Source organism: Cucurbita pepo, chromosome LG05 (assembly GCF_002806865.2).
Source record: "Cucurbita pepo subsp. pepo cultivar mu-cu-16 chromosome LG05, ASM280686v2, whole genome shotgun sequence".
Classification (NCBI taxonomy): domain Eukaryota; kingdom Viridiplantae; phylum Streptophyta; class Magnoliopsida; order Cucurbitales; family Cucurbitaceae; genus Cucurbita; species Cucurbita pepo.
The window spans coordinates 6903387-6917868 of record NC_036642.1 but is presented as its reverse complement, the minus strand read 5'-3'; the positions used below and the strand labels follow the sequence as shown (position 1 = coordinate 6917868).

Sequence of the window (14482 nt, the reverse complement as noted above, 5' to 3'; positions counted from 1 at the left end):
AAAAAAAATTTGAAAAACATAGTGGAAATTCTCCCCTCAAGTTGTTCTTTTTGTTCGTTTATTTGTTTCGGTATATTTTAATCATGGGTCAAAGCCATCATTTAGTATCAAAGCTAGGATACTAAAACAAATGTCATGATCATATAAAGTCGTCGGATGATATATGACGATGATAAAGAACGGAAATGAAAGGACTGTAACGCTATAGTAACCGTTTTTACTTTATTTTTAAAACACCTTAATTTTAATTTGAAATTTGTGTGCTAAAAATGTTTATTGTTCATGTATAAAAATATTTTAGTTTTTTAATATTAACTGTTAAATAAATTAAAAAGTATAAAACTTAATGCCTATTATTTATAATATAAATATTAATGAATAAAAATTAAATCAATAAATATATTGTTTTCCTTCCCTTTAAAAAGTGTTTTTATTAGATATAATAAAATAGAATTCAGATTGTTTACCAAAAAAAAGTCCTTTAAATTATTTCTATTAAAACGAAAATTTATATAAAATAAATTTATTAATTTTAGATATTTTGAATACGTAACTAATTTATTAGATATTTCAAAAATAAAAAATGTATAATCAACTCAAGTAAAACCAATTAACCTGAATTTATTATTACTTTTATAAAATACATACAATTATAAATAAATAAATAAATAAATATATATATATATATATATATATATATATATATATATATATATATATATATATTAACTCTTAAAAAGAATTTTAATTTTTTAAAAAATATATATTAAAATTAAGTTACAATTTTAATTAAATATTTAAATGTAAATAAATAGATATTTTTTTCTTAATAAATAAATATAAAGAACACTTACTCAAATCTAATATTGTAATTAAATTTATTTTCAAAATTCAATATTGGTTTGGTCTCTGGTGTGCCCTAATTTTTTTCCGTTTCAATTCAGCCCTCTCGAACTCTCTGTCGATCGGCTCCTCCTTCATAAATAGATTCTTTCTTCAGCTCTCCCGAATCCGCCGGAGCCCTCCTTCCGGCGACCGGCGACTGACCGCTGTTGCAGCTTGCAGCCTTGAACCCGCTGTCGTGCTCTCGACTACTTTCTTCCCCTCTTACGGTATTTTTTCTCTTTTCCTTACTTTTCAATTGATCAAATTAAAGTACGTCAACCTTCAACTGAAGTATCTACAATTTCATTTCTAGAATTCCCCGTTAATTAGCTCCTATTGATTTCTCCTTATACTCTGATCACTTCCAATTTCGGTAAAGATTTCAGATCTAGTTCAGTTTGTAACTTCAAACAGACATGCGGATAATTCTCTTTCTGAACTTTTGTTATGAACTTCAATTGTTTGGCTTTTGATTGTTATACTATGTTCCTTCTATTACAAATTTCAGATAACTGAACTACTAGTAAGATCTTCATTTTATTGATTGCTCGGGAATAGAGGGGGGCAATGGAAACTCAGAAAAAGGAAGAAGATAATTTAACTGCTCCTGCTAGTTCCTCTGGGTTTTTGGGTAAATTGGAAGAGAAGTATAAGGAACTCAAAGAGAATGCAGAAACATATCCTTATGTGTGGGGCTCATACATTGTTGTCTATGGTGGTTTTGCTCTTTGGACTGGCTATAGATGGAGAAAGCTTCGGAAGACCGAGGATCGAGTGCGTGCGCTACAGGAGAAGCTTCGACAACGTTACGAAGCCGAACAGTCTGCCAAACAATCGGCCAATTCAGTGGCATCAGTTGAAAAAGTCTCACAATCTGTTAAACAGCCTCCTTCCAATCAGTAACCAGGTTTTGAACTAGTTTCATGTTGTTCCTCACCCCCACCCAGAAAATAAGCTATTGGTTGGATATATATATATATATATATATATATATATATATATATCACATGGGCAATTGAGAAGAGTTCCAATGTGTGGAAATTTTGGAGAATAGTTTGATTTTTGATGCCTCTTTTTCTTCTGACTGGTAATTTTTGTTCAGGTAGAGCATTTTTTGAAATGTTGAACATGTGAGACTTCTTATAACTCAATTAGAGGGGCACTTTTGATATTGTTTTGTATGCTGGAAGAGATAATAAGTTCAAGATCACTTATGGAGCTCTGTTTTTTAGCTCCTTTCACAGGGGATTTCCCTTTATCCTTCTCATTCCATATTTTTCATCACATCAATGAAAAGCTTGTTGGCAAAACAGAGAGAGCTCTGTTCTAGTTAAAGATCAATTGTGCAATGTAAATTAAGGAGTCAGAAGAACAATTTACTTCTAACACATAATGACCTTTGTTGGAGGGAGTATTACTGTGTTCACAGGATTCGAGCTTTTGACCTCTTTGTCGAAGATACTATTACAAGAATTGGAAGATTTCCTGACCCGTTTTTGGTTGTGTTGAAATAAAGTGGTATGCTAGCTACTGCACATCGTTTCCCATCGACGTGCTTCAACACAAGGAACCTTTAGGTAAGACTGATTGTAATTTGAGAGTTTAGGCACTTTTACTTCTCATTATGACAATTTCAAATCTCTAACTACCAGTTCTTCAGTTTGCCTCTGAAGTTGCTTTATTTCCTTTGCTCCCTGTTTTTATTTTGTTGCCAAAGTGATTTTGTGATCGAATTCTTCATTCAACTTTTTCTTAGTTCGACATTTGCACAGGTGGGGATCTAACCATTGGTCGTTCAAGTGGTAATTGGTGGCTTATCCGATAGATTTGGTCGTTTTTCTGTGACCAATTGTTTGAGGTAACTCGATTATGCATATTAGATTTTGGTCGTTTTTCTTTGACCAATTGTTTGAGGTAACTCGATTATGCATATCTCCTGATATTTAATTGGGTTTAGTTTTGATTCGACTAGAAAATTACTGAACTTATACTCGAAAAGAGAAATGTTTTGATGCCTAAAGGTCATAATTAAAAGTAGAAACAACTATCTGGGTTAGAAAATATGCATTCACTATAAATTAAGATGTAAAAATTCCAACTATTACAGGGAGTTCAAGACATCAAATTAAAATCATTGAAGAGCTATCTATATCCTATCCTGCCATGGACGAAAAGACACTTTTCGACCATCATTGATGCTCGATTGAGGATGTATCTTGTTTAACTAATGACAGAATTAAGATTCAGATCGACATACATGAACAGCATGACTATCATATATACACACTCATGAAACATGAACAAAGATCAATTTTTAGTTTTTCTTTCCCTGGTTTTGCTACTATGTGCTAATGTGTTCGTGTTGTGTTTTCTATTTCAAGCAAAGTCAAATTCTATAAGACATTCATTCAACTTTCCTGATTCATGGTCTAATTCTTCCTCCATAGTAGCCAAGCTTGCAATGGAGCTCAATTTTTGGAATGCCTAGCTTTACGACGCCATCGTTATGGCTAATGGCTTTTCACTTTCACGAGACGCTCCCGAGCCGTTTGACGATGAATTGCTTTGCCTTTGATTGACGTCCTCCTTATTAGCCTGACACCCTGCATCACTTTGAGGGGATTCATTGTGAGTATTATTATCGGCATTTTCGTTATTTGTTGCCGCTGCATCTTCGTTCACAACTAAGCCAAGAGAGACTCTAAAACCACATGCACGTGAGATGATTCTATACAAGAAAGTTAAGAACCAAAAGAACCAAGGGAGGCAGACCAATGACAAGCCTGCGACCGGTAGCCATGCGGTGTTTTCGGTCTCAGGTAGGGTAATATACATCAAAAGACATCCACCGCCGCTGAGAACCGAGAAGAAGAGAACGAAAGTAACGATCCATATTAATACACGTCCAACTGATGGATCGACCAAAGACATTTGGTTTTAGACCTCTCAATGGATCAAAAGAGGGATGAAAGCTTCAAAACCTGAGTTAGAAAGATGATCTTCTTCGTGTGACCATCTTCCATCTTCCTCATTTAGACACGTTATGAATCAAAAGCTCGTGATAGAGTTGAACCGAAGGCGATCGAGATTGTTTTGTGATCAATCGAAAAAGTTTGAAGAAGTGAGAGGGTGGATGATCATGAGGGGTCTTGCACGTAAAGGATTGGTTTGAAAACTTTGTGGAGAGATCCTCATGAGGTTCGGTTTGGAGGAACAATATCTACAAAAATTTTGGTCATGTTTTTTTCTAATGGTGTTACGCAATTTCAGCTCTCTCAAAATTAGCCAATTTTTTTCTTTTTCTTTTTTAATTTTTTTTTTAATTTTTATAAATTAAATTACTTCAAAATTTTCTTTATAATATACCAATCACGACTTTAATAATATACCTAACTTTAAATTCAAACGAACATCTAAAAAAAACCTAAAATGGTTATGACACAAACGAAGCGGTTACGCTAACTATGATGAACTATCTCATGTCTTCCATAATAGACGCACGCATAAACTTTATAGGGTTTCCGTTTCTTTATTTGAATAAAAATGGATAAGTTGAGTATTTAAAACACCCTATAATTAACGTGCTTTTGGAGCTAGGAGATGAAAATATAATTAACCTGCTTTTGGAGCTAGGGGATGAAAATATATACACAATGTCTATTACTATCTGACTCGTGGGACCTAAAACCTAATTTTACTTTATTTTCAAGGTAAAATTGGACGTGCATTTATTTCATTATACATGGTCTATGTACATGGACACAAACCCATTAAGTGAGTATCGAACTTTCCTAGGTCTGATTATTGGCATNAAAAAAAAAAAAAAAAAAAAAAAAAAAAAAAAAAAAAAAAAAAAACGCGTAGTAAAGAATCGTAATTTTATGCGTACACATAATACACGACAATCTATGTTGAATTGAACACATAACATGCATGAGATCTCACAATGCAAGAGAAAATAGTTGTTCAGTGATATGGTACGGTAGCATGTATTTATGCATAATCATAACTCGTAACTTATGTGACTGACATTTATATGATCTGTTATTTTTTTTTTTACGTCGATGATTCTTATAAATCTATGATTAATTATCATAGTGGCATATCTTAATTACACAACATCCAACAAACTCGTCATGATGACACATGTTAGTTATTGGACATACGATTTATCCAACCAAACTCAAAGAGCAGGATAAACACGAACTTGAAATGTAGTAACCTACTAGATCGAGTTGTAAATGCCAAACTGTAATGCACGAAACTGTAACGAATATTCTTACAACGAACAGGACATAGGTGTGACTTGCAGCAAACAAAATGCAACCACGACTTACAATGAACTGAATGCAGTATAAAATTAAATCAATCATGACTTGCAAGGGAAATAAAGTGGCCGATCCAAGATGAGAAAATTTAAGATAGATAACTCCATCTTGGTCTCTGTAGTGTCAACATTCCTTGTTCTCTGATTAACTTCCTGAGGATACGAAAGCCTAGTTTCCGCTTTCTTTAGTGAATACCGCTACATGGGCTTCCTACACCCGTCTTCAAGTGAACGTCTGTCTGCTTTATTCCTCCCGCTCACCGCCCTTCCATGCTTTATTCCTACTTTTGTTCATCTTCTTCGTAAGAAAATTTAATTCCGCAATTTCTTTTACTTCTCTCTTCTGCCGTGGAACATCATCATCTTGTTAAATACTCCTCCCTTTTTTCAACCTTCTTTTTAGGTCTGTCTCTAGGCTTATTTGGTTGAGATGACAAGTTTGATATCCCATTTTTCTTACGCTCCGGTGACCTTTCTCTAGGTCTCCTTGGTTGAGATGATAAGTCCGATAAAATAAACCGACTTGTACGTTGCTTTTTGCTTATTTAAGTAGCCTATGGTTTCTTCTTGGCTCTGTTCTTTGGTTCCTTTTTCTCCCGACCCACCGATTTCTTCTCTTATCCTTCCAAGGGTTGACATTATCATGGGTTTGTGAAGTATCGTCACAATCTTCTTTGTTGCGATGTTCGTGGCCACGACCGCAACCACGCCCACGACCTCTACTTTAATTGTTGTGGCTATCATATCCTTTTGTACCTGAAAAGAGAGAATCAGCCCCATCTTTCCTTTTTGACTATGCAAGTCATTCCTTGTGTGAGTAAGAGATGTTTCTTCTCCTCTCTGTGGTTGTAGCCACGAAGTCTCTACTCATGGACTTTAAAAAGACCAACAACCTCATCAACCAATATGTTATTGAGGTCATCAAACTACTTGATGGAGGTAACCATATGTATGAATCTCGGGAGAACAGCTCAAAGAAACTTCTTGACGATAGAGATCTCCTCCAGTTTTTCGCCTATGGAATGGATGTCGCTAATGATTATCGTCAACTTCATAGCAAAGTCGTCTATTGACTCACCATCCTTCATGCGGATAGCCTCAAATTCACTCTTCAAGGTCTGCACCTTTGCTTCCTTGACACATTCCGTATCCACATGCATTATTTGCAGCATCTCCCACGCTACTTGAAAGATGACAGAAAGAGTCATCCTATCCTTACGCTTCTCAACGTCATTACCATGCTCGATAGCATCCCACACACATTGTGACGGTAAGTTAACACACATCTTTATCAACCATGTTGCATAATTACTCTTTGTGAGTAACAGATACTGAAGCATTACACTCTCCTCCTTTTCGCTCTTTATCATTGTCATATCTCCCTCGGTGACTTTGTAAGGTGACCGCATTTGTTTTGGCATCCTAGCTCTAATATCAAAGGTTGGATAGGGCCCACAATCAGAATATGTTGAAACAAATAAATGAAGAAACAAGTCGAGGGGAGAGAGTCTTAAAACAAAAGAACCTTAAGCCCTATGCTTCTCAATTTTCTTTTGTGAATAGAGTATACATCTAATGAGTACTTGCATAAAAGAAAGCACCAACAAATATTCATATATAGATAACTTACCGACTTATAATTTATTTTAATTTTTCTTTTAAAGTAAATTGATAATTATTTTATTATCATTCTCATATTTGATTGAACTTAGAAAAAACGAATCATTGCATGTTCATCTAACATCAAATATCACGTGGAGGAGGAAAAATAGAAGAGGCCAACAATTGGACAACAGTATCCTCAACAAATGGGCTGCCTTTTTGGACTAAATAGCTAAATAGCAAATACAGCACATGAACTTTTCAAACTAGATCAGCAGAGCACAGTATTTCACAATAAATTCACAAATAAGCAGTAGATGTCTTTCACATCATCTCCTTTAATTCAATTTCAACGACTATGAACATTAAAAACAATGGCCTTTCAAAATATGGCATCCTTACCAAGTCAAGGAGGGGGCTTTCGGCTTTCTCCTTGGACAACCTCTCTACCAAGACTCAGATTCAGAAATCCCACCAAGAAAACAAAAAGAACGGTTTTCGGGGGCACATCGACACGGTAGTTTCTTGTACAAAGAACAGTGGAAGACGTTTATACTATAATACCTAAACTTTGGCTGAAAATTCTATTGGATTTGTTTGATTGATACTAAACACTTACTAGTTGAAGCTTGAAGAGCGGCTGCATCTACCTTGCAAGTAGTCCTCTATGGAAATGCTTTGTATTCCACTGCTAACAGAAAGTAAGTCATCTTCCAAGCCAAGCAACGCTAGGTTAAGGTGTGATTGGATGTTAGTAGGTAGAGGTTCTTCGTCACTCGCATCGAATTCGTTTGATTCGTCGATTTGTTGTCTTGCCCATGTTGTTATTTCCTCATCACCTTGGAGAAGTTTCAATACCTGAAGTTTTGAATAAAACAAATGAAAGGGAGGAAGGGAAAACAACAACAACACTGATGACATTGACAAACAATGACAAGTAGAAGAGGCCAAAGAGGTTGCTTACCAGGCTGATTTGAGGGCGTTGTCTCGGTGCTCGTCTAATACAAAGGGTAGCAGCCAAAATCATTCGACCTATTTGATCGTGGTTGTAGTCACTGCCTAGGCTTGGATCTAGCAATTGTGAAACTTTGCCTTCCATCAGAATTGGCTTTGCCTGTATTACACATCCATCAGTTCCATGAACAAATTTGAGCAAAGTTCAGACAATCAAATGCATGGCAACTTGAACACATTGTCCCAACATATGGATGGTAGAGGTCATACCAAGAAAATTGAAACTTACCCACATTACGAGACTCTCCTCCCCCTTGGGACAATTGTCGCTGATTGGTTTTCTACCTGAGAGTAGCTCAAGGAGTACCACGCCGAATGCATAGACATCGATTTTGTCGCTCACTTTGCCGTGCATGAAATACTCAGGAGCCAAATAACTATCATAAAGGAATTTACAAGCATGCTCAAGAACATGTCAAAAGCTTCAAGAAAATGAATCAAAACATAAAATATGCAACAGTTACGTAGGCATACCCAAATGTTCCAGCTACATCAGTACAAGTGATTTGTAAGCACGACGATGCCCAACTAGCAAGGCCAAAATCCGAAAGCTGAACGGGTAAACATAACCTATAATCAGATAGAGGAACCCTTTGAAAGATAATATGTTTGAGAAAGTAACATATCACGAAACCTGCGGTTCGAAATTCTCCGAAAGAAGAATGTTAGAGGATTTCACATCCCTGTGTATCACAGCTTCTTCCCTGCAATTGTGTAGATAGTCAAGTGCCTCAGCAACACCAACAGCAACCTTAAACCTCTCTTGCCAACCAAATGAATTCACATCCTTCTTACAACCTTAAAGAAAACAACCAGTTGACAGTGAGAAAACACGGTTAACAGAAATCAAACAAGTGTTATTCAAACATAGACACAGTTCTTTACCATGAAGATTCTCTTCCATACTTCCTCTTGAAAGAAAATCATAGACCAAAACTAAATTATTGTCCTCCAAACAAAAACCCAATAAAGATATAATATTCTTATGAGCTGAAGTTGCAATGATCTCAACTTCCTGAACAAACTCCTTTAGAACAGTCTCAGATGGCTTCAAAATTTTGACAGCAATTTCCTTGCCATCGGGAAGACGCCCTCGGTAAACATAGCTACTCCCTCCTTTACCAACCATATTCTCTAAAAGACACAAACAGAAATACTTATTAGAGAAACATCCAGTCCAAGAAAACAAGGATGAACATATATCTTTAAAGATAGGTACATACCAGGCATAAAATTAGAAGTTGCCAACAAAAGTTCCTCATAAGTAAACAATCTGCAAGTGGACGAGTATTTATCCTTTAAATCCAATACCTCTTTAGGAAGGCTTTCCAAAACATGGCTGGACACATATGGCACAATTGCACCATTTTCCCCATCAATTGTGGAGCTCTGATCTTGATCAGAACTGTTTTGTTTCTGGTCTGGATAAACCAAGGCCGACGATGACTGGAAGTTTGGTATGTGTAATACACCTTGGAACATAGGAAACTTCTTTGATGATTTGTCTACATGCTGCTTGGATAAAAATATCCGACGCAGAAGTGACCAACTCGATTTCCATTGCAACGATCCTCGCTTGACAATGGAATTCGACTTCGAAATTTCTTGAGGCTTTTGAAATGGTACCAAAGCCAATGAATTCCAAACACCATTGTCCTGTAACTGGTCCACCAAATCAGTTGCGGAATCATTTCGTTCAAGCAAAGACAGAGCACTCTGAACAGAGTCCCTCTCCGTTTTATCATTACAACCAGAGTCAGATTTGTGTAACCGGTGACCATTGATAAAGTTTGCAGCCAACCCAACAGATTTTGATTCATTAATTTCTTCTACAATGGTCGCATAGTTCTTGTCCCCACCCTTGTCTGCTCAAATAGGCAAAAGAAAAAAGGGGAAATCATGAACTAAGCGCAAAACAAGAATTTACAGCCTAAAAGAAAATGAAAAAGAAGAAAAAAAAAGTGAAATAATTCCAACCTCGAGACTGGTCTTTAATTGGGAAAGTCGCTAATCTCTGGAAAATAACTTTGCCATTATTGACGGCTAAAACGCTGAATCTGTTCGACAATTTTCTAGCGCAGTACTTCGCAACCGATACCGACGAACGGATTCTATGGTGAGTTTTAGAAGTACCGAGAATTAGCGAAGCCTCGCCGTAAGAATCAACTTCCCGTCTAATAATTTTCCGGACCGGCGAGCCTCGGCAGACCTTGAGCTTCAATTCAACCTAAAACAAACAACAATTCCGAACTAAAATTCTCATAACCAAAGAAAAAAAAAAAACAAAAAATCACTCTCGATTCACAATCATTTTAACCTGCTTCAGGTTGCAGAATCCGTCATAGGCGGACAATACAGAGTCAAACGACTTCACAAGAGAGAGCAAAGTCGAATTTCCCTCTGCAACAAAAACAAAACAAACAAGAAACCACCAAAAAGTCCACAGTCAGCAGAAGGCAAAAGAAAACCACCGAATCAAGCGCGATAAACGAGGTTAAAAAAAAAAAAAAAGACAAATACCAACGGCAGAATCAAGAACATGAAGAGCAATGACACAATCTCCAGGCTGCGCAACTTTAACGAGCGCCCAAGTAAGCAGTTCCCGACTCTGAGAATCCATTTTAACCCCAACGACGACCACAGAGCCGCCATAGACGGCGGTAGGGTCACCGAGGAGCATCATCGGCGCCGCTTAGCAAGGGATATGGGGGTTTCAGAGGGAGGGAAATAGTTCAGGCGCGAGAGAAGCCATTAGAGGATAAAAAGAGCAGAAGCATATGTAGTGGAAAAGGAAAGTAGCGAATCATGGGGAAGAGAATTCGAGGTTAGGGGTAACTGTATTGGAAGGTTTTGTTCCTCTGCTTCGCAATATATAATATTGTTCCCTCCTCTTTCATTCTCTGACCGTCTGATCCATCTACTTTAATTCTTCATCATATTATATATATATATATATTTTAATATAGTTTACTTAAAATACCATTTTATTATTATTATTATTATTATTATTTATCATCTTATTTATTTTTGTGTTTAATAGATATCATTTTTTTAATATTTAAATCATTTTAAACGTTTAATCTTTATATCTAATATTTCTTTAAAAATTTAATTTTGTATTTAAATTATTATTATATTTTTAATTTTATATTTAATAGGGTCGTAACTTATTCAATATTTTTTAAACCGACAATTTTATCCAAAAGAAAAAAGTTTATGCTTTCTGATAAATTTATTTATTATTTATTTTAAAAAGAAAATTCTTTAAACTTACTTTTATATTTATTAATAAATTTCAGCGGACTAATTAAAAATAAAAATAAAATTTATGTTTAATAAAATTCTGAACTCTATCTAATCTCCTCAACTTATTTAGTCGTCTTATTTTTTGTCCAGATAGTTTAGCTCGTCTCATCAAACCCTAAAATCATAGTCAATATCAGTCGAAATGAGCTTAAAACACACAAATAAAAGCGAATTGAAATGACCAAATTGAGTCCAATTGGATAAGACTGACTCGTTTAACTAAATCAGTCAATGATCAACGATTAATTAGACAACACAATCAATGGCCAACGTAGCCCAATTGGTCAGAGTGGACCAAATTAGTCCAATTGAATCCGAGTTAGATTGATCAAACTAAAACGTTCCCTTCTTATTTAGAATTTTAGTTAAAAATGGGAGGCAAATAATAATGTTTACCATTTTTAATTTAAAAATATCTTTAAAAATTATGGTTAATGTTAATTATAGTAAATCGTAGTAATTATTATTTCTTAAAAGGATTTTACTTATTTCCTTGTATTAGTTGTCGTTTCTAGAGATAAAAATAAAAAGAAAATTGCCGTTAAATGTATTATATTTATATCAATATTTAATTATCTTATGTATAAAATATGATTAAAAATTGATGATTTCATATATTAATGTTTTATAATTATGGGGTTCAAATTAAAAAGAAACTATGATTGATGACACGTGGCTTACCGTAGTTTGCTGAATAAAATATTAGTATTTATTTATGATTTTATAAAAGATATATATTCTTATAATTCACCATTTATTGCATATACCCAAATTCTTTTAAAATTATGTTTTAATAAATAATAAACTAACGGTGTCACGTTCAAAGCACATGTTAAAGATCTATCATGTATTAAACAAAATGTAATTTTGACCAAAGGAATTTAAAAATTAAAATGAAATTATTCGGAATAATTCAGACTATCTAATTCAAACCATAACGATTGAGTTCGGTTAAATTTTATTTTTTTAATTTGGATTGAGTTGAATTTTGAAAAATAAAAAATTTAGATTAATTCATGGATTGACATTTTTTTTATCAAGTCAACTCGACCAACTCAAAAATTATCGAGGTTAGGTCTCGTGGGTTGCGGGAATTTCTCGCCTCTCCTAATTTTTTCTTTCTCTTTCCCTCGCCTTTGTGCTCGTCGGATTTCCTCCCTCCCTTCTTGGGCTCGATTTTTGTCGTACAGGTCGTAACTCTGATTGTTTTCTTCGTCAATTAGTAGATCATCCCCTTGCGAACTTATAGCAACTGAAATCAGGTTAAACCATGAAGGGTAGGGGACAAATCAGATAGTAGAAGCTCTCAAAACCCATGAACGTACCTTTGGTTTGTTTTCGTCCAAAACTGATCGTCGAACACCTGTTGATATGTGGAAATCAACCCAAGGGGAGTAAGATTCGGATTACCTTGTGTGATCGAATATCTCAAGGCAAGAACATTGTTTGAGATTCGAATCACTCCACAAGCAAGATCGATCATGTCTAGCTTGAATGATTCTTGTTGATCAAATATCTCAAACACTTGATTGAGATTCGAATCACTCCACAAGCAAGATTGATCATGTCGAGCTTGAATGATTCTATATGCAACCTAAACTACATAGAATTGCAAACAAACTTAGTCATTGGTTAAAGAAAGCACAAATGCTCTTTTACTCTATTTTCAAGTCTACTTACAAATACAACGTACATGACTTTATATATCCTAAAAATGAAACTATTTAACGCATTCCAATAGTTGTAACATTCATACTTAATGGCCATAATTAACCATTCTGTAATTATAACCTAAAGTAAATAAATAGTTTTAAAATACAATAATGAAATAAAATATCTCTAAATTACTCCAAATTATAATCCACCCAAAATTTATAACAGCATGAATTAAATATGTTTTGATAATTTCAACAATGTTCTCTTCCCATTTTCATTGAAGCATATTGTATGATTGATGTCTTTTGATTCATATCACCCGTGGATCTAGAGCTCAAGTTCCTCCAGCGAGTGAGCGTGGATTTTGGTCTTAAACCTCTAGTGCTTTCTCCCTTCAACAATTCAAGTCCCTTCTTCCTTTCTCAGCGGGCAAGCCGCCTTAAATCAACTCTCACCTCCTCTATTCTCGCATGGGCTCGATGAGAAATGGGACGAAGGTCTTTCCCCGCGTGCCCTCTATATGAGCCCCCATCGAGCAGCATACGGCTATGCAAACGCATCTGTCATTTTTTTTATTTACTTATTACTCCTTTGGATGGTATTACAACAATATTAACCAAGATGTTAAATTATATTGAAGTATTTAGTTGGGAAGCTATTAACTTATATTATGAAAATAAAATATATAATCATAGTATAAATTAAATATATATATATATATATATATATTATTTGTTTGTTTAGGCAGAGAATATGATCAACATTCCTCTTGTTCGCATGTAATTATGAACATGACTGCACTCCCCATTTCCGGACCTCTAAATATTATATTATTTGTTTAATAAAAATGGAACGTGTACGTGGCAGAATTTGTCCCAATATTTTTATTTATTTTTCCTTCTTTTTCTCAATACCATTTTTCACCCCTTCGACCAATCACAAAATTTTTAAAGGTATTCCTGGTTATTCACATATTTTTTTTTTTAGATTTAATCAATTATTTATACTATTTATAACTCAAATTAATAAATATATTACAAATTTACTGTCTAAATAGTTAAAAATATTATTTTTAAAAAGTTATTCGAAAATTAATAATAATAAATTGAGAAAATACATTTTAAAATATTTTAAATTATTAATTTTTTTAATATATATATATATATATATATATATATAATGATCAAGCCCACTACTAGCAGATATTATCCTATTTGGACTTTCCTTTTCGAGTTTACCCTCAACGTCTTTAAAACTTGTCTTCTAAGGAAAGGTTTCCACAGAGTGTTTAGTTCTCTTCCTCAACCAACATGAGATTCTCACCATCCACTTCCCTTTGGGCCCAGTGTCTTCGCTGACACTCGTTCTTTTCTCCAATTGATGTGGGACCCACACCAAATCCACCTCTTTCGAGGAACATTCTTATCGCTAAGACATCGTTCGGTGTCTGACTTTGACACCATTTTTAACCGCCAAAACCCACTGCTAGCAGATATTATCCTCTTTAGCCTTATTATGAGAATCGTAGAGGAGAACGAAACATTCTTTATAAGAGTGTAGAAATCTTTTCCTACCAAACGCGTTTCAAAAATTTTGAAGGTAAACTCGAAAGAGAAAGTTCAAAGAGAATAATATCTACCGGGAATGAGCAGTCTTCTTAAAAATTATTACATCATGAAAGGTATAATATGG

At 34.6% G+C, this 14482-nt stretch overlaps 3 protein-coding genes across 5 annotated transcripts; 1 reads left to right on the top strand and 2 right to left on the bottom strand.

The window, feature by feature from the left end:
• The first annotated feature begins 907 nt into the window (after window positions 1-907).
• LOC111796195 lies at window positions 908-4166 on the top strand. 2 transcript variants are annotated; one of them, XM_023678936.1, is made up of 4 exons: window positions 908-1112; window positions 1394-2462; window positions 2658-2743; window positions 3333-4166. In XM_023678936.1, the coding sequence occupies exon 2, from the start codon at window positions 1453-1455 to the stop codon at window positions 1786-1788; it is 336 nt and encodes a 111-aa protein (XP_023534704.1). In that variant the 5' UTR covers window positions 908-1112; window positions 1394-1452; the 3' UTR covers window positions 1789-2462; window positions 2658-2743; window positions 3333-4166. The 2 variants fall into 2 exon arrangements, with proteins under 2 accessions (XP_023534704.1, XP_023534706.1); XM_023678938.1 differs by lacking the exon at window positions 3333-4166 and adding an exon at window positions 2993-3209 and having other exon boundaries at window positions 2642-2743.
• On the bottom strand, window positions 3376-3816 carry LOC111795084. Its single transcript, XM_023677324.1, has one exon. It carries the CDS (start codon window positions 3814-3816, stop codon window positions 3376-3378), a length of 441 nt encoding a protein of 146 aa, XP_023533092.1.
• Window positions 4167-7008: 2842 nt separating the features above from the next.
• Window positions 7009-10638, bottom strand: LOC111795546 (probable serine/threonine-protein kinase PIX7). Of its 2 annotated transcripts, XM_023678036.1 has the most exons (11): window positions 10349-10638; window positions 10146-10234; window positions 9806-10055; window positions 9052-9693; window positions 8714-8962; window positions 8463-8626; window positions 8303-8379; window positions 8058-8205; window positions 7779-7928; window positions 7427-7672; window positions 7009-7338 (listed from the first exon to the last, which is right to left on the bottom strand). In XM_023678036.1, the coding sequence occupies exons 1-10, from the start codon at window positions 10509-10511 to the stop codon at window positions 7433-7435; spliced, it is 2172 nt and encodes a 723-aa protein (XP_023533804.1). In that variant the 5' UTR covers window positions 10512-10638; the 3' UTR covers window positions 7009-7338; window positions 7427-7432. The 2 variants fall into 2 exon arrangements, with proteins under 2 accessions (XP_023533804.1, XP_023533803.1); XM_023678035.1 differs by having other exon boundaries at window positions 7011-7672.
• Between the last annotated feature and the right edge of the window lie 3844 nt (window positions 10639-14482).